The sequence below is a fragment of the Equus asinus genome, chromosome 25, assembly GCF_041296235.1.
Source record: "Equus asinus isolate D_3611 breed Donkey chromosome 25, EquAss-T2T_v2, whole genome shotgun sequence".
NCBI lineage: Eukaryota > Metazoa > Chordata > Mammalia > Perissodactyla > Equidae > Equus > Equus asinus.
In genome coordinates this window covers 16,348,981-16,371,906 of record NC_091814.1, presented here as the reverse complement: position 1 = coordinate 16,371,906, position 22,926 = coordinate 16,348,981, and the positions used below count along the sequence as shown (strand labels likewise).

Genomic DNA, 22,926 nt, shown 5'->3' with positions numbered 1-22,926 from the left:
ATTTTCCTGTACAACTGTATTAATTCTTTCTTATAAACCATGGGTTTATTAGGTCCTGTGCTCCTTGACTTCAACAATATATGACAGTGACCACATAGTCCTTAAATGTGTGGTTTTAGTAAACTGTCCTGAGACAGCCTTTGAGCTGATACTCTGTTGGATGTTTGGAGAAAACAAGTTAGTTTAACAAGAAGTGTTCTCAGAGCATTTGCTTGGAGACAGGCTGTGTGAGTGGATAGCTTTCAAAGCTGTCTTTCAGAGCCAGTGCCTGGGATTTCCTGCACTCTGGTCTTGAGGCTGGACCTGAATGGACTTGCTAGTGAAAATGACACAGCTCCCTTGACGAAGTCCAGCTGTTTATGCTCTGGGCTGGAAAATTTTTCCCTTTATATGCACGGACCAATGCTAACTGGAAATTATTACCAAAAAAAAATATTTTTGGCTAGGGGCCAAACACAAGGTAGGCTACAGAAGGAGAAATTAAACTGGAAGAAATTAGTTTTTAGACTTTTCTGTTTGTTCCTTACTATTAAAAAGATCTGCCGTCCAATATTTAAGTTAGTAGCTGGGTTTGCCTGGTTTCCATAACTGGCTTGCTGGAGTGATTCGTTAAAAAATTCCCACAATTCCAAGCAAGACGGAGCGCCCCCCTCCCGTTGACGTCACGCCTGTGGATTGGCTGATGATGGGACTGAGGGCGTGGCTGTAGTTGAGCGGGAACCTGAGACCCAGCAGTCGCCATGACTGGCTCTGGGGCCCCGAGGCGCCGAGGCTTCGGGCTGTTTCTCTGCTTGCCTCTACACCGTGTCTTGTTGCTGCTTCTGTTTTGGCTTGGGACCCTGGCAAACAAACTTAACGTGCCGCAGGTGTTGCTACCCTTCGGCCGGGAGCCAAGCCGAGTGCCCTTCCTCCTGGAGGCGAAGCGGGGCTGCTACACTTGGTGAGGGGTGGGGGGGTCACGAGGATGTGCACCCCGACACCAGCCAGTAAGGATGGGAGGGGTCCACTCAGTATAAGAGGCCACAGGAATGCTGTGTGGTCGCTCGCGCAAAGGGGCTTGTCCTGTCCGGGCGAGAGGGATGTCCCTTGAGTGGAGCGGAGTGACCAGACCGTCCTCATGTGGCCTGTCCTCGTTGTGTGGGATATCTTCAGTTTATGTGTGGCTCCTTGTTCTCAGGATGTGAGCCTGGCCTTTTCATTGTGTGTGTGTTGTGAGGGGTCGTCACTGTGAGGGGCTCTCAGGGCACAGGGAAGCCCCGTGGCGGAGGCCTCAGGTACGGGTGGCCACGGGATATGAGGACCTCGCAGTGTAAACAGCTAGAGTGAGAGGGCGTTGCCAAGGTCTGAGGACATTTATTTAGGAGCAGAGAGGCTTGGCGTGAGACGGTCCCCACTAACCAGATGAGGTGGGGTTTTCAGTGTGAAGGGGTCTCAAATCACAGCTAATTATTGTGTACTTAACTAAGCACTATTGGATATGTTTACTCGTTCAATTTTTACAGTCTTGAAAGTAAGTACTATTACTCCCATTTTATGGATGAGGGAACTGAGGCCCAGACACCAAGAAGTGTAAACTTCTTCTAACATGAGAGGATTCATTTTGGGTGGAGATGAGATCTGCCTGTAATATATGTTTCCTCGCTTATATGAGGGTACCCTCTTGAAGTGTGAGGACAAGGGGGACTCACCTCTGGGGGGATGACTTTCTGACTGAGGATGAAAAGATAGGATTTTCTGGTGTGAGAGGACCCAGTGATAGGTTGTGTGGTTACCTAACGTGTGAGGAACCTAACTGAAGTGGGCTTCGAGGTATCAGAGGGTTCATCCTAAATGGAGTGGATTCCCCTTTACCATCTCCTAAGAGAAGCACTAAGGTTTGTTCAAAGTGTAAGAAGTTCACCTCCCATTTTGTGAGGAAGTATAAGGGACTCAGGCTTATAAGGTGACCCAGTGTGATGTATTTGCTGACTGAGAGGATGATGCAAGGATCTTTCTAGCATTAAGCCATTCCTTCCATCCATCCAAAAATATGAATGATTTTTTTTGTATTTGGAGTTGGACTTGCACCTCATAATTTAGGCAACCTTTCCATTTTAGATATCAGCAGCCTAGTTTCTAGAATTGGAGGAAACTCATTCCTCAGAGTATGAGAAAGTCCTGTCCCTCGTTATTGGAAACACAACATCAATCCTATTTTTACATACTGAGGGAAGAATGTAACAGTCTTATTTTAAATATTGGGAGAGGAATGTCATACTTCTGTAACTTTGCACAAGGGATCATTGGGAAAAGGTTCTGATCAGTCTCTTCTACTTAAATCTTGTGTCCCTAAGTAATGTTTCTGCTTTAAAGACTGTCATTTATACCTGGTAGTATGTAACATGGAAAAACTATAGGAATCTGTGTTCCATCAAAAGTTAATTTTAACCCACATTCTTATTTCATACTCTTTAAGTATTTTGTTCTGGCAGGCATTCCACCCATCATGATGCAGTAACTGTTGAGCCTTTATATGAAAATGGCACCTTATGTTCCCAAAAAGCTGTGCTCATTGCTGAATCTACCCAACCGATACGCCTCAGCAGTGTTATTCTTGCTCGAGAGATAGGTATGTGGAGAGAAAATACACTATGTAACAGTTCTTCTAGAGCAAAGAATCTGATATCTTTTATAGATGGTTAACACGAGTGTTGTTGGCTTCAAGTGATAAGAAGTAGAAAAAAGGATTCCAGCAATATGAACCCTAATTGTGGCATCCTAATCTGTGACTTTGTTTGTATATCCAGGACCTGGCATGGTGCCTGATACAGAGTGGAAACTCTGGTGGTTTGAATCAATGAAGCAAGGAAGGAATTATTTATTGGAACTAGCTTAGGTGTGTTAAGACTTGAGGCTGGTCTTGAGTGAGGCAAAAGGCAGTAAAAAGCTAGTACTTCTCTGGGGCCGGCTCTGTGGCCGAGTGGTTAAGTTCGCGCGCTCCGCTGCAGCGGCCCAGGGTTTGGATCCTGGGCGCGGACATGGCACCGTTCATCAGGCCACGTTGAGACGGCATCCCACATCCCACATCCCACAACTAGAAGGACCTGCAACTAAGAATATACAACTATGTACCGGGGGTTGGGAAATAAAGCAGGAAAAAAAAAAAAAAAAAGATTGGCAACAGTTGTTAGCCCAGGTGCCAATTCTTAAAAAAAAACCAGCAAGCTAGTACTTCTCTAAGTGTGGTCTGTGAACCTGTATCATCACCATCACCCGGGAACTTGTTAGAAATGTAAATTCTTAGGCTGCATCTCAGACCTGCTGTACCAGAATTTCTGGGGTGGGCCCAGGGATCTGTGTTTTAACAAGCTCTCTGGGTGATTCTCATACATACAGAAATTTGGGAAGCACTGCACTAGTCTATTTTAGACCAGAGCAGCTCAAGAAATGCTTTGTGTAAAAAACCAGAGCAGGGCTCTGCGTCCCTGAGTTTCTGGCACTCCATTGCTGTACTGATAGGCCAGAAATATCTGTATGACTGAAATATTTTGATAAATGATATTTCTATACTATGTTTTCTTAAAGAGAAGTTCAACATGTTTGGTATACTATATTTCATATAATTGAAGATACTGTCTATTGTAAAGCTATTTTTTTTTAAAGATTTTATTTTTCCTTTTTCTCCCCAAAGCCCCCCAGTACATAGTTGTATATTCTTCGTTGTGGGTCCTAGTTGTGGCATGTGGGACGCTGCCTCAGCGTGGCTCGATGAGCAGTGCCATGTCCGCGCCCAGGATTCGAACCAACGAAACACTGGGCCGCCTGCAGCGGAGCACGTGAACCTAACCACTCGGCCACGGGGCCAGCCCTGTAAAGCTATTTTTTAATGTACCACTATAATTTTATGTGCCATCGAGAAAGAAAAGCATTGCCAACTAAACTATGCTTTTCTTCACTTAGAAATTTTACTTTATGCCTACTGAAGAACTCTTTCACTTAATTAGATGGTATTTTTGTTATGTATTATTCTTATGCCTGATTAAAAAAAAGGAAAAAATAAAATAAACTGGTTAAGATATTTCTAAAACAACCTTAACATTTCTGCCTCATTTGAATCACTTTTTGACTGGAAATCATCAATGTCTGTGTTCATCCCCACAACATCTTCCTTTGTGCCATCAAGACTGTTAGTGATGCAGCATCTGTTAAAAGAATCAATTAAAAACAAAAACAGCTTGGGGGCCGGCTCCGTGGCCGAGTGGTTAAGTTCGCGCGCTCGGCTGCGGCGGCCCAGGGTTCGGATCCTGGGCGTGGACATGGCACCGCTCGTCAGGCCATGTTGAGGCAGCGTCCCACATCCCACAACCGGAAGGACCTGCAACTAAGATATACAACTGTGTACAGGGGCTGTTTGGGGAGATAAAGCAGAAAAAAGAAAAGATTGGCAACAGTTGTTAGTCCAGGTGCCAATCTTTAAAAAAAAAAACAAAAACAGCAAAAAGCTATAAGTATTGGGCCGTTTAGTTGGCTTTGCAATTATATAGAACTGTCTGTTTTTGTCTCCAGCTTTGGAAAGGTTCCTAGAACATCTGATTCGCCACCTTTCCCACTCTATCTCCTTAACTATTCGGTTTCTAGGGAATAAAAGAGTGCTCCATTATTATCCACCAGATTTTCTTCCAATTACTGATACCCATTCTACAAGTTTTGATGCTGGCCCTTTTAATCTCCTAGATGCAGTCAGTGATAACTATGTCATGACTACTGCGTGGCTGACAGCAATTGTAAGATGTCAACAGTTATAAGATAAAATCCCACTTTCAGAGATGTTAAAGTGTCAAAAAATTAGTATTTTAGAATCAATTAAATACGGTATGAGAGTCCCCAAGCTGAGAATCTTTGAGAATCATGTGACGCAAGGCAGCTACAGTGGATAGAGAAGGATACCAAAGTCAGAAATGGATCATTGCGTTGGTCACATATGCTATATTTTAATGTAATTACTCTTAACTACATGAATTCATTCTGATATCAAAAGATTCATTCATACAATTGCTAGGAAAAATGTCAAATCTGATTCTCAGCTTAATTTCATCTGACTTGTAAATATTCCAAAGTTAAGTGTCTTTTAAATCAACTTTCCCAATTTTGCTATTAATACAATAATTGTGTACATATATGATGGAGATTCTCAATGATAAGTGCCAGTCTTCGTGACCTACCAGGTGCATTGTCATCTGAGTAGGAACAGGCACTCTGAAATGGGGGGAGGGGAGAAAAGGAGAGAACATTTTTGCAAGGGAAGCACATGCCTAAGATAAATTGTTCATTCATTTGACAAATATTTATTGAATTGCCTACTAACTAAAGGTGTCTCTAAAGGTAAACAGATTTAAGCATTCCATTGGCGTTTACGTGCTTAGAATTTTGTTTATGATATTTTTGGTGATAGTGTAGTACAGAACATTAGTAACTATGACAGAGATGAAGGATAGAGGTGAGGAGCTTGAGGTGAGCATGTTCAGTTTGGTAGGAGTGCTAAATTTCTTTTGATTTTTGTTTTGTTTTAACTAGATGTTACCTCTGTTTGGTAAAATAATATAAAATGTTCAAAGAATTATATAACTATAAAGGTTATATAATGGAAAGTAAATCTCTAACCTCGTTTCTCCAAGAGGCAAACACTTTTCTGTATCCTTCCGGAGGTAGTCTCTGAATATATGAACTTACCTTTTTGTAGTGGAAAATCTAGACTTAACCTTAGGTATGGGACAGGGAGAGGAGTTTGGAGATGAGGGAATAAATTTTAGGTGAAAAAGCTCACATGGAGAATGAAGAAAGGGTTTGGACACCTGGATGATTTTGGTGGGAAGAATGAAATGGAGTGAACAGTACTTTTTGCACTGTGTGCAGCATGTGGTTGATGGTCACTCTAAATTTACCTATAAATCATCCAAGATAATTTTTTTTTCTTTATAGTCAATGGCCCCATATTGAAAATCTTCCTGCTCTTGAAGTAGTCAGATGGGTAAGCATTGTGTGCACAAGACTTTCATATTTTTTGTGTGAGGTCACAGATGCTTCTGTTCTGCCATTGCCATGCACATTTCTCCACGGAAGAAAGGGATTGAATTTTCCATTTAATCAGTGCTAGATTATCCAGTGCCTAATTATCTAGTGTATATCATCTAAGCTCACCCTTCCTTCCTTCCTTTGTCATCCCTGGAACACTTCCTTAGTGGTATATTCTACCAACAGATCCTCTGAGATTTCAACTTGTCTTGGTTCTTGTCCATAGGCCCCCTATCTTGGTCTTCAATTCTTTTAATCTCAGGTTTTGTTCTTTAGTTAAATCAAATAGAAGATCAATTTTTAAAACATTTTATTTTAAAATGATTTAGATTTACAGAAGAGATGCAAAGGTGGTACAGAGTTCCCATTCACTTTTCACCTACTTTCCCCTAATGTTCCATTGATGTCCTTTTTCTGCTCTAGCATTCAATCCAAGATACCACATTACTATACTAAATTATTATATTTCTTTAGTCTTCTCTGAGCTGTGACAGTGTCTAGTCTTTCTTTGCCTTTCATGACCTTGACACTTTTAAAGAGCATTACTCAGGTACTTTGTAGAATGTCTCTCAGTTTGGATTTGTCTGATGTTTTCTCATGATTAGATTGGGTTATGCATTTTTAGGAAGAAAACCACAGAAATGAAGAGCCCTTCTCATTGCATTTTTTTCAGGGGGTACATGATATCAACATGATTTATCACTAGTGACGTTAACTTTGCTCATTTGGTTAGGTAGTGCCTGTCAGTTTTCTCCACTGTAAAGTTACCACTTTTCTCTTTCCATATGCTATTCATTAAAAATGACCATTAGGGGCTGGCCCAGTGGTGTAGTGGTTAAGTTTGCATGTTCCACTTCGGTGGCCCAGGGTTCACAGGTTTGGATCCCGGGCATGGACCTACACACTGCTCATTAAGCCATGCTGTGGCAGTGTCCCCCATACAAAATAGAGGAAGGTTGGCACAGATGTTAGCTCAGCGACAATCTTCCTCAAGCAAAAAGAGGAAGATTGGCAACAAATATTAGCTCAGGGCCAATCTTCCTCACCAAAACAAATGAAAGAAAGAAAGGAAGGAAGGAAGGAAGGAAGAAAGGAAGAAAAAAAGAAAAGAAAGAAGATCATTGAGTTCAGCCCACATTCAAAGGAAAAGAAATTAAGCTTTACCTCCTAGAGGGAGGAGTGTCAAAGAATTTGTAGACATATATTAAAACCACCACAGTAACTAGTAAATATTTGGGGGAGATACTTTGGTATATCCTGTTTCTCTTTAAAGTTTCACCCACTAATTTTAGCATTTATCCATGAATCTTGTCTGTAGCACTTATTACTGTAGTGTTCTCATGGTGATTTTTCTATTTCCCTCATTCCTTCCACACTTATTAATAGCATTGTTCTATAAGAAAGATATCTTACATCTCACAAATAACTTCTCATTTATTTATTCATTCATTCATTATTTACATAACTGTGGACTCATGGATATTTGTTTTAATTTTGGTTTATAATCCAATAATATCATAATTTATTTTGTTATTCCAGTTTTTCTAGCTTTGGCCGTTGGAAGCTCTTTCAGGTTGGCTCCTGTGTCCTTTGGGCTTACCCCATTTTAATTAATTAATTAATCTTAGTATTTCCTTATTTTTTATCACTACAACATGAGCCAAGCTCATCTTGTATTTTCCTTGCCCAGCCATTCCCTCAGAGAGTCCTGATTCTTTTTGTTAGAGAGCTATCTTTAGAAACCAAGATCTGGTGCTAGTGTGCTCATTGCTACTGGAGTGTCACTACTTCTAGGCCCTCTCAGCAGACAGTGCTAGGAAATGTATCTGTATACTAACTCATGTATATACACGTATCTATATTTATTTCCGTGTCTCTCTACCTGTATATATATTAAAATAAATATGAGCTCATACTGATATCTTTGGTCCTAATCCTGCACAACAGGGTAACTTCCTTCTCTGACAGTGAGAAACCTGACACCCACTATCTACAATATATTTACTTATTTGTTGAACACTAATGTAAATATAAAGTAGTTCCAGGATGGTTAATTCAATTTTTGTGTTTCTTGTGAAGTACAGCTTTTCCTGAAGTAGCATATTTTGATGCTCCTTAATCTTTTTTGAGGGGCATTTACCTCTATTATCTGATTAACATTCTCCTTTGATTTAAAAATTTCATAAAGGCAGATCCACAGCTAGGGATGGAGTTTATCCCTGATGTCCATTGGTAATATTGGATATTGCAGTGGTAGTTACTTTGCTTTTTGTTTTTTGTAGATGAAGCTAAAACTAAAAATGTGTAGTTACCAACAGCAGAATGGGGTAGCTGTGTAGGCAGTTCTCTAACACATGGTGAATGTGATAGGTGGGAGTATAGTTAAAAGATAGTGCAAAATGATTTTTATTTCATCCTCATTTCCTTCTTTACTCTTTCGATTTGTGTTTCTGAATTTCATTATGGCTATCTTGATTGTAACTCTGGTTGGACTGGGATTCTGGTTGAATTTAGTACATGGTTCTCAGCCTTTTTAATCTCATTGTCCACAAAAAATTTTGAAAGAAATAAAGAGAGAGATTTATTGGCAGGACTGACATATGGTTGCCACCCTTTTACTTTTCTAAATAAATATATTTTAAAAATCTATTACCATAATTTTCATAAAACAAAAAAAACAATTTAACACTTCAAAAGTAAGGTAAAATGTAAGAATAATATACCTTAATGTACTTTTAAAGTGAATACATTTAGGGGCTGGCCTGATGGTGCAGCGGTTGTGTGCATGTTCTGCTTCTCAGTGGCCTGGGGTTCGCCAGTTCGGATCCCGGGTGCGGACATGGCACTGCTTGGCATGCCATGCTGTGGTAGGCGTCCCACATATAAAATAGAGGAAGATGGGCATGGATGTTAGCTCATGGCCAGTCTTCCTCAACAACAACAAAAAAAGAGGAGGATTGGAAGTAGTTAGCTCAGGGCTAATTTTCCTCAAAAAAAAAAAAAGTGAATACATTTAATTTTATTACTCACTTTTTTTTTGCTGAGGAAGATTTGCCCTGAGCTAACATCTATACCAGTCTTGTTCTATTTTTTAGTATGTGGGATGCCAGCACAGCATGGCCACTAACAGAGCAGTATATATCTGCGCCTGGGAACCGAACCTGGGCCGCCAAAGCAGAGTGTGCTTAGCTTAACCACTAGGTCACCAGGGCTGGCCCATTATTCACTTTAAAAAAATTTTTTTTTTTTTAAGATTTTATTTTTTTTCTTTTTCTCCCCAAAGCCCCTGGTACATAGTTGTATATTCTTAGTTGTGGGTCCTTCTAGTTGTGGCATGTGGGATGCTGCCTCAGTGTGGTTTGATGAGCAGTGCCATGTCCACGCCCAGGATTTGAACCAACAAAACACTGGGCTGCCTGCAGCAGAGTGCGAGAACTTAACCACTCGGCCACGAGGCCAGCCCCTAAAAATTCTTGTTTTTCTCATTTTTCCTTGGATGGGTGAAAACATCCTTATAGATCAGTGTTTGGGAACCACTGGTCTAATGTCTCATTATAAACAGAGGCTCTTATATTTTGTCATTATGCTGTTTTCTTCCACAGGTTGAAAGCCACTGTCACAGCCTTTCTTTTTCATAATATTTAGAATAAGCTTCTGAGTGTTTGAGACATTTAATAAATTCATGACCTGTTGAATTAAATTATCAGTTTTTGGCTTCATTGTAGTGACTGACCATGAACTGCGCTGTGATGTTAAGGTTGATGTAATAGACAGCATTGAAATTATATCTCGAACCCGGGAACTCTATGTAGATGATTCACCACTGGAACTGATGGTGAGGGCATTGGATGCTGAAGGTAAAGAACTTCAGAGGATTCAACAAAATTACGATAAAGTCATACTCCTTTGTGTTTAGCACTTGGAAACAGCAGCTTGAGAAACAAAAGTAGATTGGAAATAATATTTATTTTCTTATATGAAGCTCATGTACATGAGGAATTAATAATTCTGAGTATGGTTCAATGAACCTTTCATAGAATTTTCCTGGTATGTTTAATTGTTGGTATACTTTCATAAAATTTTCCTGGTATATTTAATTGTTGATTATCTCAGAAGTTTTCTTAAATATCCATATCCTGCCACTGAGCTTCTACTGATAGTCCCTAGATTAAAAAGTAAGAACATTTTTTGGAATTTATTGCAACTCTGTTTTGATCAGTCCACTTTCTATAGGCCAAGAGAATTAAATGAAAATTGTGAAAAGGCTTTATAATTTTGAGTTTATCTTTTTTGAGATTGATGCTTTTAATATACTATACTAACGTTGTAATATGGTATTTAAATTTATTGCTTCTTTCTTTGTAAACTATTTAACAAAGACTAATGTTTTTAAATCTGAAAAATGAATGTATTATAAATATTCTGGACCAGTTTTTATAAAATTTTTGTTGAAGGGACCAAGATTCAGGGATGCCTGTCAACCCTAAGGTGGCTTTTATGTAGAAAGGAACAGAAAGAGAGGCATAATTTTTGTCAACCAGAAGTTAATCAGCTTGAGTCCCTTTCCCTCTGAGAAAGCTTGTACAGTAACAGCACTTATATTGTTTGTGTAGGGGTCTTCCTGGCAAATGTGTTTTAATTCCTTAATGATAGTGCTTCTATTTGTTAATGAAAGAGGCCTAAAAATAATTTTCTAGTTAGGTTTCCCTGTCTTGTTAAAGATACCTGAATATCTTTGAATGTGTGATTCTGTCTTGTCTGCTTTTGGCTTGCTCTACAGGAAATACTTTTAGTAGTTTGGCAGGGATGATGTTTGAGTGGAGCATTGCCCAGGATAACGAATCAGCAAGAGAAGAACTGTCTAGCAAAATTAGGTAAACTTGAAACGAAACATAAACTGTCTGACTTTGAAGGAGACATCCGCCTTTGGGTCACACACTGAACAGCAGCCATTTTTGCGGGCTTTGATAACCCTGCTGTCTGGACTTTTTTGGAAGAGATAAATTTACCAGGGGGAAATGTCTTTGATAGAATGACATATAGTATCAATGTAGGTACCTTTATGACAATTTAATTTGAGCCACTGCAGAGAAGTTCATGAGTTCAGGACTATACAATTATTTGAGCCAGGTGTATCTTCTGGCAGTTTTGTTGTTCAAGCTCTCTGCACATGCTGAAATTCAGTGAGTGGATAATACCGAATTTCATGAATAATGAAATTTTGTCTTCGGTATCAAGAAATAGTTCTCAAACAATCCAAGTTTTGGTCCCACAACAGTTTTAGCCAGAGGTACATTTCTTAGTTTTATTCTATCTAGTCCTTGTGCAAAACAAATTTTAAAACTTTTTACACTATATAGACATTGAAGAGACTATGTTTAAAGTTTCTTAGGGCCTTTTGGAAGAAGACTAATTGTCTGGTTCTACCAGAACAAACCTTATTTTATCTATTTAGGATTCTGAAATACTCTGAAGCAGAATATTCTCCCCCCACCTATATAGTTGAGATGGAAAAAGAAGAGAAACAAGGAGATATGATTTTGGTGTCTGGGATTAGAACTGGTGCTGCTGTTATAAAAGTCCGAATTTATGAACCATTCTATAAGGTAAAAAGTTTGTGCTATAAACTTTCATTTAATAGTCTTGCCTATGGAAAATATAGTTTCTTAAGTTTATCTATAGTAGAAGCCCTCTAACCTGATATGATTTGGGCCAATAGATGGTCATTTAATTGAAAAAGTTATTTGAAGTAGGTAAACATTAAAAAAAATAAGACATCTTCTTTAAACGTGTTATTACCTAATTACAATTACAAATACAACTAGTGTTTTCTCTTAAAACATATAACTGCATTTTATTCACCAGTCCTTTGGTCCAAGACCTGTCTTTGACCACAAGTTCACTGGTTAGAAATATACATACTCTTTCTTGCATAAATTAGAATTTGTAGTTTCTTTTTCTTTTCATTTTTCATTTCATTTTATGGTCAAGTGAAAAATTAGACGTGTGAAACAATTTAAGTGCAGAATTCTCTATTTTTCAAGGATTTTTCCCCAATCTTTTACATTTCTCACACCTAATTTGATACCAGCACATTTTAGCAACTTGCCTTTAACTTCTTTTCAAAACATTTAAATTTTTTGTAGAAACAACAGCTCTCTCTTTGCATTCATTGTTTATTTTTTATTTTTATTTTTGGTGAGGAAGATTGGCCCTGAGCTGACATCTGTTGCCAATCTTCCTCTTTTTGCTTGAGGAAGATTGGCCCTGAGCTAACATCTGTGCCAATCTTCCTCTATTTTGTACGTGGGATGCCACCACACCATGACTTGATGAGCGGTATGTAGGTCCATGCCTGGGATCTGAACCCAGGAACCCTGGGCCACCAAGACAGAGCATGCAAACTTAACCACTGTGCCACCAGGCTGGCCCCCATGGTTTATTTTTTAAATCTAATTATAATTACAAATGCAACTGGCATAAATAGGTTTGGGAAAAACAAATGTCTTGGTGAGCATTTAATTCAAGTAGCAGGAATATAAGTGTGTGGACATCCTAGAGGGCAGCCTACTAACCTTCTGTTGGGTGAGCCTTCACAAGAATCACTATGTTCAGGGGGCCAGCCCAGTGGCGCAGCGTTTAAGTGCAGACATTCTGCTTTGGCGTCCCGGGGTTCACCAGTTCTGATCCCGGGTGCAGACATGACAACGCTTGGCAAGCCATGCTGTGGTAGGCATCCCACATAGAAAGTAGAGGAAGACGGGCAGGAATGTTAGCTCAGGTCCAGTCTTCCTCAGCAAAAAGAGGAGGATTGGCAGCAGTTAGCTCAGGGCTAATCTTCCTCAAAAAAAAAAAAAAAAGTTAAAACAAAGAAAGAATCACTATGTTCGGGACCAGCCCAGTGGCGCAGTGGTTAAGTCCGCACGTTCCGCTTTGGCCGCCGGGGGTTCACTGGTTCAGATCCTGGGTGCGGACGTGGCACCGCTTGGCGCGCCATGCTGTGGTAGGCGTCCCACATAGAAAGTAGAGGAAGATGGGGACGGATGTTAGCTGAGGGCTAGTCTTCCTTAGCAAAAAGAGGAGGATTGGCGGCAGATGTTAGTTCAGGGCTAATGTTCCTCAAACAAAAAAAAAGAATCACTATGTTCAACAGGGGATAGAGAGTGACTTGATCTGGAAAGTCAGTTGATTGGAGGTTAGTTAAAAGAATTTCTGTGGCATACATTCAAGTCTTACCTTTTCTTGTTTCAGCATACTGCCTTTTTATTTATCTACTCTTCTCCTTTAGAAGACTTGTCATTTTCTATTCTTAGTTTGAGTGACTTAAAAAGTTAATAAGTGACTTAGAAAATTAATATACTACTAAGATTCATGATCACTTTTTCAGGCTAACTGAAATTATGATTTTTAGTTAGGAATGCTTTTTTTTTTTTTAAAGATTGGCACCTGAGCTAACAACTGTTGCCAATCTTCTTTTTTTTTTTTCTCCCCAAATCCCCCCAGTAAATAGTTGTATATTTTAGCTGTGGGTCCTTCTAGGTGTGGCATGTGGGATGCCGCCTCAACATGGCCTAGTAAGTGGTGCCATGTCCGGACCCAGGATCCAAACCCTGGGCCACTGAAGCAGAGCGTGCAAACTTAACCACTTGGCCATGGGGCCAGCCCCCAGGAAAGCATTTTTTTAATCTTTATAAAACATATTAAAAAGTATTTAAGATGTGGCCGGCCCGGTGGTGCGGTGGTTACGTGCTCACGTTCCACTTTGGCGGCCTGGGGTTCACCAGTTTGGATCCTGGGTGCGGACATGGCACCACTTGGCAAGCCATGCTGTGGTAGGCATCCCACATATAAAGTAGAGGAACATGAGCACAGATGTTAACTCAGGGCAAGTCTTCTTCAGCAAAAAGAGGAGGATTGGCAGCAGTTAGCTCAGGGCTAATCTTCCTCAAAAAAAAATTTTTTTTTTAAGAAGTAAACTTTTAACAAGGAAGATGGCCTTGAGGACTTTGCCTATAGAAACTTTGGTTTTTTTCCTTCCTCTTTTAGAAAGTGGCAGCAGCATTGATACGTCTGCTTGTTTTGGAGAATATATTTCTTATACCATCCCATGACATTTATCTCTTAGTAGGAGCATATATTAAATACCGAGTTGCAAAAATGGTTCAGGGAAGAATGACAGGTAAGATGATTTATCTTTTCCTAAGACTAACATTCCTGAAATGCCTGCACTTGGAATTATTTTTCAAACACTGGAAATAGGTTTGGACTGATCTATCCATATTCTTTATAGGTTTTTCTTTTTTTTGCCTTAAGATTTTATTTTTTTATTTTTGCTTCTTCTCCCCCAAATCCCTCAGTACATAGTTGTATATTTTAGTTGTGGGTCCTTCTAGTTGTGGCATGTGGGACGCTGCCTCAGCATGGCTTGATGAGTGGTGCCATGTCCGTGCCCAGGATCTGAACCAGTGAAACCCTGGCCGCCAAAGTGGAGGACATGAACTTAACCACTTGGCCATGGGCCAGCCCCTTCACGGGTTTTTCTTTTTTTTTAAAGATTTTATTTTTTCCTTTTTCTCCCCAAAGCCCCCCAGTACATAGTTGTATATTCTTCGTTGTGGGTCCTTCTAGTTGTGGCATGTGGGACGCTGCCTCAGCGTGGTCTGACGAGCAGTGCCATGTCCACGCCCAGGATTCGAACCAACGAAACACTGGGCCGCTTGCAGCGGAGCGCGCGAACTTAACCACTCAGCCACGGGGCCAGCCCCTTCACGGGTTTTTCTTAAAGGCACTTTTTCAACTGAATGAGATATAGACAAATTGAGGGCTTTCTCTATAGCCATGGAAGACAGACTCAAAAGAAGATGAAATTCCCTTGACCGTAGTAAGCTAACTGCGGAAGACAATATTTTCCGAAATTGGCCATAGTAGTATTTCCAGTCCCACTTGCTTTTCCATGAGTTTGCCACTCACTTGAGAGGTGGGGTCTGTGTCCCCTCCCCTTGATCCTAGGCAGGCTTTTGATTGCTCCAATCAATAAAATATGGCAAAAGTAATGCTCAAATCTTTTCTGCTGACAGGAGAAGCAACTCCACATTATATGTATGCAAAATATTTCTTTGTGTTTTTAGATTTTGTGATAAGGTATTCCTTAATTGCTGTCCTTGAGATAATACTGGACAGAGATAGTCCCCATATCTTGAACAGGCTAATGCTTACTTTGCTTCAGTGTCCATAAGCATCTGAATTCTCTATTAAAACAATCACCAAAAATTTATTAGCTTTTGTAGGGCAAGTGAAGAGACTTTACCAGAAAGGACTTGAATGATCCTTGCAAAAGTTGTTTCTTGGGAAACTCAGTTCGTTAATTGAAAACTTAATATTCTATTGACCCAAAAATTCGCATTGAGTTTATAAAGTGTGCATTGGCTCCATTAACATTAGTCCTTTCCTTACTTACCTAGCAGGGATCCCTCCTGCTACTCTCACTTCACTGGTTTTTAAGAATACAAGAAATACCAACCATAAACTAATATGGCATTCCCCCAAAAGTGGCTACATGAAGAAATTCATCATAGTGGGAAAGAAATTAGAAGTAGATCCCTGTCTTATTTAGGCCTGCTTCCTGATTTTCCTCTTATAATCCAACAATACACTGTTGTCTGTTTGAATGGCTGTTCTCATTACATTTATGTATCTTTCATGTCTTACAGAGGTGGACTTTCCCCTGGAACATTATACACTGGAATTGCAAGACCGTAGAGTTTCATGTAATGAATCTCTTTCTGGGAAAGTGGCTTTACTGGATGAGAAAACAGCCATGGTGACTGCGGTCCAACTGGGCCAAACTAACCTTGTCTTTGTTCATAAAAGTATCCTTTTGTTCAAGTTTTAGCTGTCAATCTACATTTCCCTGAGCATGCTAGACATGTTCCTTGGTAAAATAATCTGTTAAGAGTTATTATACTACTACTACATTTATTTTCTATGGGTTTAATTTTTAGCAAAGAACTATAAATTATTATTGTCATAATTTCTAACAAAGGGTGGGTAGAGAAAAGACTAGTTGGAACTTGGGATCTGTTGACTTTAGTGCTTATTTGCAGCCTTAGTCAAATTATAATTAAGAGACTGGGGAAAACAGAGTTTGGAGGAACTTGTGTGAATCTTATTTAATTTGTTCTTTACTATTTTCACATAAATAATTGAGAAAAGATGGTATTGTCTGCTTAATTTTTTAAAATATGATATTAAATGCTTAATTAATATTTGTTAAATTGAATTGAGAGTAATTTATTTAATTCACTAAATCTGTTCTGTAAGGAGTGACCAAAGAGAGCTACCTAGAGCTCTGTTATAGTCAGTGAAAACAAAACAGAATGAAGGTTTAAATTCTCAGAAAATTGAAAGGTTTGGACTTCATTTCTCAGTGTTTGATTTTGAAATATTTCGTATTTCTGAATATTTCAATCTGAAAGAAATCAATTCATTCAGCAAATATTTATTATATTCCTACTATATGCTCAACATTGTTCTAAGTGCTGGGGATACAGACTGCTATTTTACTAAAGGTAGTTAGGGAAGTCCTCTCTGATAAGGTGGCATTGAAGCAACCAGCCACGCAGATGTCTGGGTGAAAGAGGAAATAGCAATTGCCAAGGTTCTGAAGCAGGAGCATGTTTGGCATGTTTAAATAAGAGTGAGGAAGACACTGCGGCCAAAGTACAGGGAACTGGAAGAAAGTAGTAGGAGAGATGATAGAGTAGAGGAGGGAGGGAGTAAATTATGTAGGGCCTCGTAGTCTTATTCTGAGTAAGAACCTATTAGGCTTGAAAGATAGAGTATTTCTTGTAGAATAGTATTACTATTTATATTATTTGTCTAAAACATATTAAGGAGAGTTTTTGGCCCGGAGTTTTTGTTCTCTAGTCATTTTAAGGTGCGTAGGACATTTATCAACAAATGCAATAGTAGCTACAAAATAAACTAACTCATTCAGTATTTTTTGGGCCCCAACTGTGTGTCAGGCATTTCCCTGAATTCCCCAGGCAGGCTTACATGATCTTTCTTTTTTTCGTGTTCTCAGTTCATATTGTTTTTTATTCAAAGTAGTAGATATTAAAATATGTTATATTTATCTATTTATATGTCTTTCTTGAGAACATGGATGGTGACTATTCATAATTTGTTCCAGCATCTGGCTTAGGGTAAGCTGGTGGTATTGTTCATAGAGATGAGTAATATAAGAGAAGGAACAGGTTTAGGGAAAAGAAAATTATGTAGTTTAGTTTTTCATATGTTGACTTGAAGTACCTGTGGGATAGACATCCAAGCAGAAATTTTTTTGTGTATCTGAAGGAGAAAGAGTTAGGCTGAAGATAGATATTTGAAGTTATCAGTTTATAGATAGGTGACAGTTGAAGTTGTTGTTGTAGACAAAATCACCCAGGGAGAGTATATAGAGTGAGAGGAGAAGAGGGCCACAGACAGAACTGTGTAATGCCAGCTTTTAAGGTTCCTCTGGAAGAAGAGGAACTGTTAAGGAGGCCCAGAAAGAATGTTTATTAAAAAGCAGTAGGAAGGGGCTGGCCCTGTGGCCGAGAGGTTAAGTTCGCATGCTCCGCTGCAGGCGGCCCAGTGTTTCGTTGGTTTGAATCCTGGGCGCGGACATGGCACTGCTCATCAAACCCCGCTGAGGCAGCGTCCCGCATGCCACAACTAGAAGGACCCACAACGAAGAATATACAACGATGTACCAGGGGGCTTTGGGGAGAAAAAGGGGAAAAAATAAAATCTTTAAAAAAAAAAAAAAAAAGCAGTAGGAAAATCAAGAGAGAGGTGTTTCCTGATAACCAGGTGAGGAATTTACAAAGAGAATGTTCCTCAGGTGAAATAGGCAGAGATAAACACTGAGATGAAGATAGACTGAAAGGCTGTGGTAACTAGGAAGTCTTGGGTCACTTTGTCAATAAAAACAGCTTGGCTTTGAAATGAAGGAGGAAAACAAGATGGAAGTTTGACAAAGACATAAGAACTTTTTAAAGATTTTTAAGATAAGAGAAACTTGAACGTGTCTGTAAGTTAAACAGAGAGAAAGATGGCAGAGATACAGGAGAAAAGAGGGCCAGCTGTTGGAGCAAGATTTCTGAGGGGCAAGAGAAAATAAGATTCAGAACAGGTGGAAAGATTAGATGGAAGGAAGATATCTTATTCTGATAATGGAGGAATGAATCGGTTTAGAGACCTATTGAGATCTGTTTCCTGGTCTGTAAAATGAAGGGAATGTTGTGTTTTTGAATTTCCTTCTAGCTCTTATGTTTTATGAATATTATATTAGAACTAAACCTAGATTGGCACAGAGTTGCCTATATAGTCTTTAAAAGATTTGCTTTAATGAATAAAGGTAATCTTAATTAACAAATCAATTGTATGTATATCAGTAGCTTATTTGCAGTACTGAGGCAGCTTTAAAAGTTTGATCCTCCAAGTAGATTAAATATTATTTTACTTTTATTATCACCGTAGATAATATAGTAGTAAATCGTAACCTAGTGCATGACTGAATTAATACAATTTCTAAATTAGTATACTTAGAATTAGTGAATGTTTTCTGTTCAGTCATCTCAGTTATGTATTTCTCAGAGCAGAAATAATTTCTTCTTGGCTCTTGGATGTAGTGTATTTTTTTTTTTTTAATTTTTTTTTTAAGTTTTTTTTTTTTTTAAGATTTTATTATTTCCTTTTTCTCCCCAAAGCCCCCTGGTACATAGTTGTATATTCTTCGTCGTGGGTTCTTCTAGTTGTGGTATGTGGGACGCTGCCTCAGCGTGGTCTGATGAGCAGTGCCATGTCCGCGCCCAGGATTCGAACCAACGAAACACTGGGCCGCCTGCAGCGGAGCGTGCGAACTTAACCACTCGGCCACGGGGCCAGCCCGGATGTAGTGTATTTTTGAGAGGGAAGTGTATTCCTAATTAGATTCTATATAGACTGATAGCAGAATAAATTTGTATTTATGCTAGAATTTAACTGAAGGGGATAGTGGGTAGTATGATGTATAAGTGACCTAGACATATCTTTGATGGCAAAGAGAAAACATTTTGGTCTTACAGATTTGCTGCAGATAGTAGAGAACAAACTTGTGATTTTTAAAACTTTCTGCAGATCCCAAGGCAAGTTGCTGGGCTGGATGGCAAGTCGTGCCCTTCCCTCCCTCTCCATCACCACTGTTCATTCCTTGGCCAGAGTGATGCCACTTTGTCCTGCTTTCCATAATGGGCTCCTGTGTAAGAATTTATTTGGAGAAAGGGTTCTGCAGCTAAATGAATATTAAAATCATGGAGCATGATCTTTTATTTCATCTTCCTCAAATTTGAAATTCAAGAATACCTGATTCCTGTGATGACTGTGTCCCTCAGACTTTTCTTAGAAGTGCACACATTTAAGTTTTGCTTTCCAAAGGATAATAAAAGAGAAATTTTGTTTGTAGGTTTATTATTTTTTTCTTTGGTAGCTCACATTTCTCTTTCTACCAACTGTCGCTCATATGATTTCCTTAAGCAAAAATTAAGATGTCCATATGCGATCTGTGTCTGGACTCCCCAATTGCACCATCTATGTTGTAGAGCCCGGATTTTTAGGTATTTTTAGATAATGATTTTCAGAACGATGAATAGCTTATACTATTTCACTAAAATGAGTGCGTTAAAAACTAGAGCGCTTCTTTAACCTTCATTTTGAGACTTAACTAACTTCAAATTCAACCTTACTTTGACATGTTTTCTCACCTTGTTCTGGTTAAATGCTATCCACAAGAATGAAGCATCCTGAAACAGATTGTGAAAACATATGAAGATCCAAAAAAGAATCCTAATGTCCTTAGGCCATGTGAAACAATGAATCTGATTGAAAGAAGCTGAAATCTTGCCTGACACATTGGAAATGAGCAAAATTGTCGTTTCTTTTTGTGTACAGATATAAGTGAGAGTGTTTCTTTATACCTGAGATGAGCTAAGTTAAGCCAGAATCTTTGGAACCCCAAATTATTATACAATTTGATAGAGGAAACTAAAGGATATACTTTGTAAACCATCTCCATCTTTTAGCCAGTTTTGCTCTTTGAATCGCTTTTTAAGTTTGTATTTTTTAATGCATTGTAGAAAAATGTTGGCCTCTTCTAATATTTTTGTTTCTTGATTTGGGTATAGGTTTCACAGTCCAACCTGGAGACCGATGGAGTCTAGAGGTGGGACAAGTGTATGTCATTACAGTAGAAGTGTTTGATAAAAGCAGCACGAAGGTCTATATTTCAGATGTGAGTCTCTCTTTTGTATTTGTCTCGCCCGTTATATGGATAACTCCTTGAGTTGGCCATCTTTCTAGCTAGGAAGCCTTTTTTTTTCTTTTGCTTCCAGATTTTACCTTTGGAAAGTTACTACTTTATTATTATTATTATTAAATAGTTCTGTCCTTGAAGAATGCTAAACCAGAAATAAAAGATACAATTGGGTCAGAATTATAGAGAAGAGTTGAAGACAGCACCAGTGATAAAACTTTGGAGGGGATCCTCATTCAACAACTTCACTTCAGAAATGGTTACCACAGTTTTGTAGTGGTGAGAGTAGCAGTGAGAACATCAGATGTGAAGTTTTGCATTCATTCTCCAGCGTCCCTTTTTTTTTTTTTTCGCCCTGAGAACTGTCAACTTATGGAACGGCACAAATTACACTAAAATTTACATAAGCTTTGACTCTTTCTATTTCTGATGATTTGCCATTAATGGATCTTTCAAAAACTAGCACCATTTTAAAATTACATCTTTCCATATAAAAGAGATTTTTAAAAGCCCAATTTATAGCCATATATTTTCTTTTTGGTTGTTGTTTTTTTTAAGAGTTTATTTTTTTCCTTTTTCTCCCCAAAGCCCCCTAGTACATAGTTGTATATTCTTAGTTGGGGTCCTCCCAGTTGTGGCATGTGGGACGCTGCCTCAGCATGGTTTGATGAGCAGTGCCATGTCCGTGCCCAGGATTCGAACCAACGAAACGCTGGGCCGCCTGCAGTGGAGTGTGCGAACTTAACCACTCGGCCACGGGGCCAGCCCCTATAGCCGTATATTTTCTTATGATGTAATTTATGAAAAAGATGTCTGTATTAACAGGTGCTGTAACACTACTGTTGTTGGATTATATGTTTGGTGATAAATGTATACAATATTTCTAAGGGAAACTATGTACTGTGATGTAAAAGTCTTGGAAAATATATATAATCCTTGTATATAATTGTGTATTTGATTATAATTACTGATTGTAAAGATTTAATAAAATATGTAAATATTCTAAAAAAAAAATCACATCTTTCCAACTTAGAATTTCCATGAAGGAAAGGAAAGATTTTATTTTTATTTTTTTACCCCCAGAGTGCATAGCAACACTTTTTTTCTTCTTTTTAATGCTTTGCGGATTGAGATGGCTTTAGGGAAAAAACATCTTTTCAGGTTTGTCTTGCTGTTGGGCTCCTTTCCAGAATCTCAGGATTATGTGCCAGTTCCTAAGAGAGTACTTTGAAGAGCAGCTAACTACTGCAAATGGATCTTACCATGTAGTAAAAGCCCTGAAAGATGGTATCGTGGTGATAAATGCATCTTTGACTTCCATCATTTACCAGGTAGGAATTAAAAGGACAATCTTTGAATCCTGAGAACACTGATGAGGCTTGGCTGACTTGTTGATTTGCAAGCAGATAAATGGCCTATCCCACCTTTATCTTTCGCAAAAGCGAAAAAGAAACTGATAAACAGTACATTCAGTAGATTATACCTCCACAAATTTTCTGTTTCATTCTTTGTTATTGCACACGCCTGCATTTATGGTCATTGTGTATAAGTATCATTTGAGGTTCCTTTAAAAAATTATTTCATATACACTTTCCATGTGTCATCAGGTCTACATAGAGTACTTTCTACTCTAAAAATCCAAAGGGTTAATATGCCAATTTATTTAACCATGCCATGAACATTGAATTTTTACATTATTTCCAGTATTTTTACTATTGTAAATGTCATAACTGAGTATATTGGTACAATTTCTTTTCATTTTGGCTAATTTTCATATAATATAATACCAGAAATAGAGTTTCTAGATAAAGGGATACGGAATGTATCTGTTTGTAATGCCCCTAAAATGTATAAGTACCTGATTTTTAACAGCCTGCTAAATTTATTTCCCTCTTCCAAACCTACTTTTTCTCCAGTGATCTTTTCACTCAGTTGTTTAAAACAAAATCCCAAGAGTCACCCTTGACTCTGCCTTCTTCCTCACCTTCTACATTCAATACGTTATTGAATGCCATGGCAGTTCTAAAAGTCTCTCAAACCCATTTCTTACTATCCCCACTGCTGTCTTTCACCTAGACTTTCACAGTAGCTTCTTAACTGGTATTCCTACCTTTGATATTGCCCCTAGCTAGAATGATATTCCAAAAACAACAAAAATTATTATGTGTTTACTGTTTAAATTCCTTTGGTATCTTCCCACTGATTTTAAGGTAAAATTTAAATTTCTTAACATGGTTTTATAGGACTCTCTATGACAGAGATCACGAACTGGTGACCTGCAGACTATCTTGGTTTGTAGTCTTGTTTTTTATTTTGGGATTTAAGTTTCTTTTTAATTGGGAAATTTCAAATAAAACACAAGATTTCTGATTCACTAGATTATATGAAAATATGAGAGTGATTGGCTGAAATAGTGGCTACACCATTTAGACTACACTTTCAGTTTGCTCTGTTTTCTGCCATTCCCTGTTATTTTATATTGAGCTTAATAAACCTGTTTGTTATCTACGTGGTACTTGTAGGCATTTGAGTTTGTAACTCTA

General features: G+C 38.6%; 1 protein-coding gene across 1 annotated transcript in view; it reads left to right on the top strand.

Moving 5' to 3' along the window:
• The first annotated feature begins 605 nt into the window (after window positions 1-605).
• The window catches only part of NUP210L (nucleoporin 210 like), a 91,226-nt gene continuing 68,905 nt past the window's right edge, over window positions 606-22,926 (top strand). The window contains exons 1-10 of the mRNA XM_044757807.2: window positions 606-940; window positions 2,472-2,608; window positions 9,777-9,908; window positions 10,832-10,925; window positions 11,507-11,657; window positions 14,098-14,230; window positions 15,762-15,920; window positions 19,620-19,688; window positions 20,256-20,362; window positions 21,574-21,714. Coding sequence (XP_044613742.2) covers window positions 741-940; window positions 2,472-2,608; window positions 9,777-9,908; window positions 10,832-10,925; window positions 11,507-11,657; window positions 14,098-14,230; window positions 15,762-15,920; window positions 19,620-19,688; window positions 20,256-20,362; window positions 21,574-21,714 — 1,323 coding nt within the window. The 5' untranslated portion in view covers window positions 606-740. The remainder of the gene's footprint in view (window positions 941-2,471; window positions 2,609-9,776; window positions 9,909-10,831; window positions 10,926-11,506; window positions 11,658-14,097; window positions 14,231-15,761; window positions 15,921-19,619; window positions 19,689-20,255; window positions 20,363-21,573; window positions 21,715-22,926) is intronic.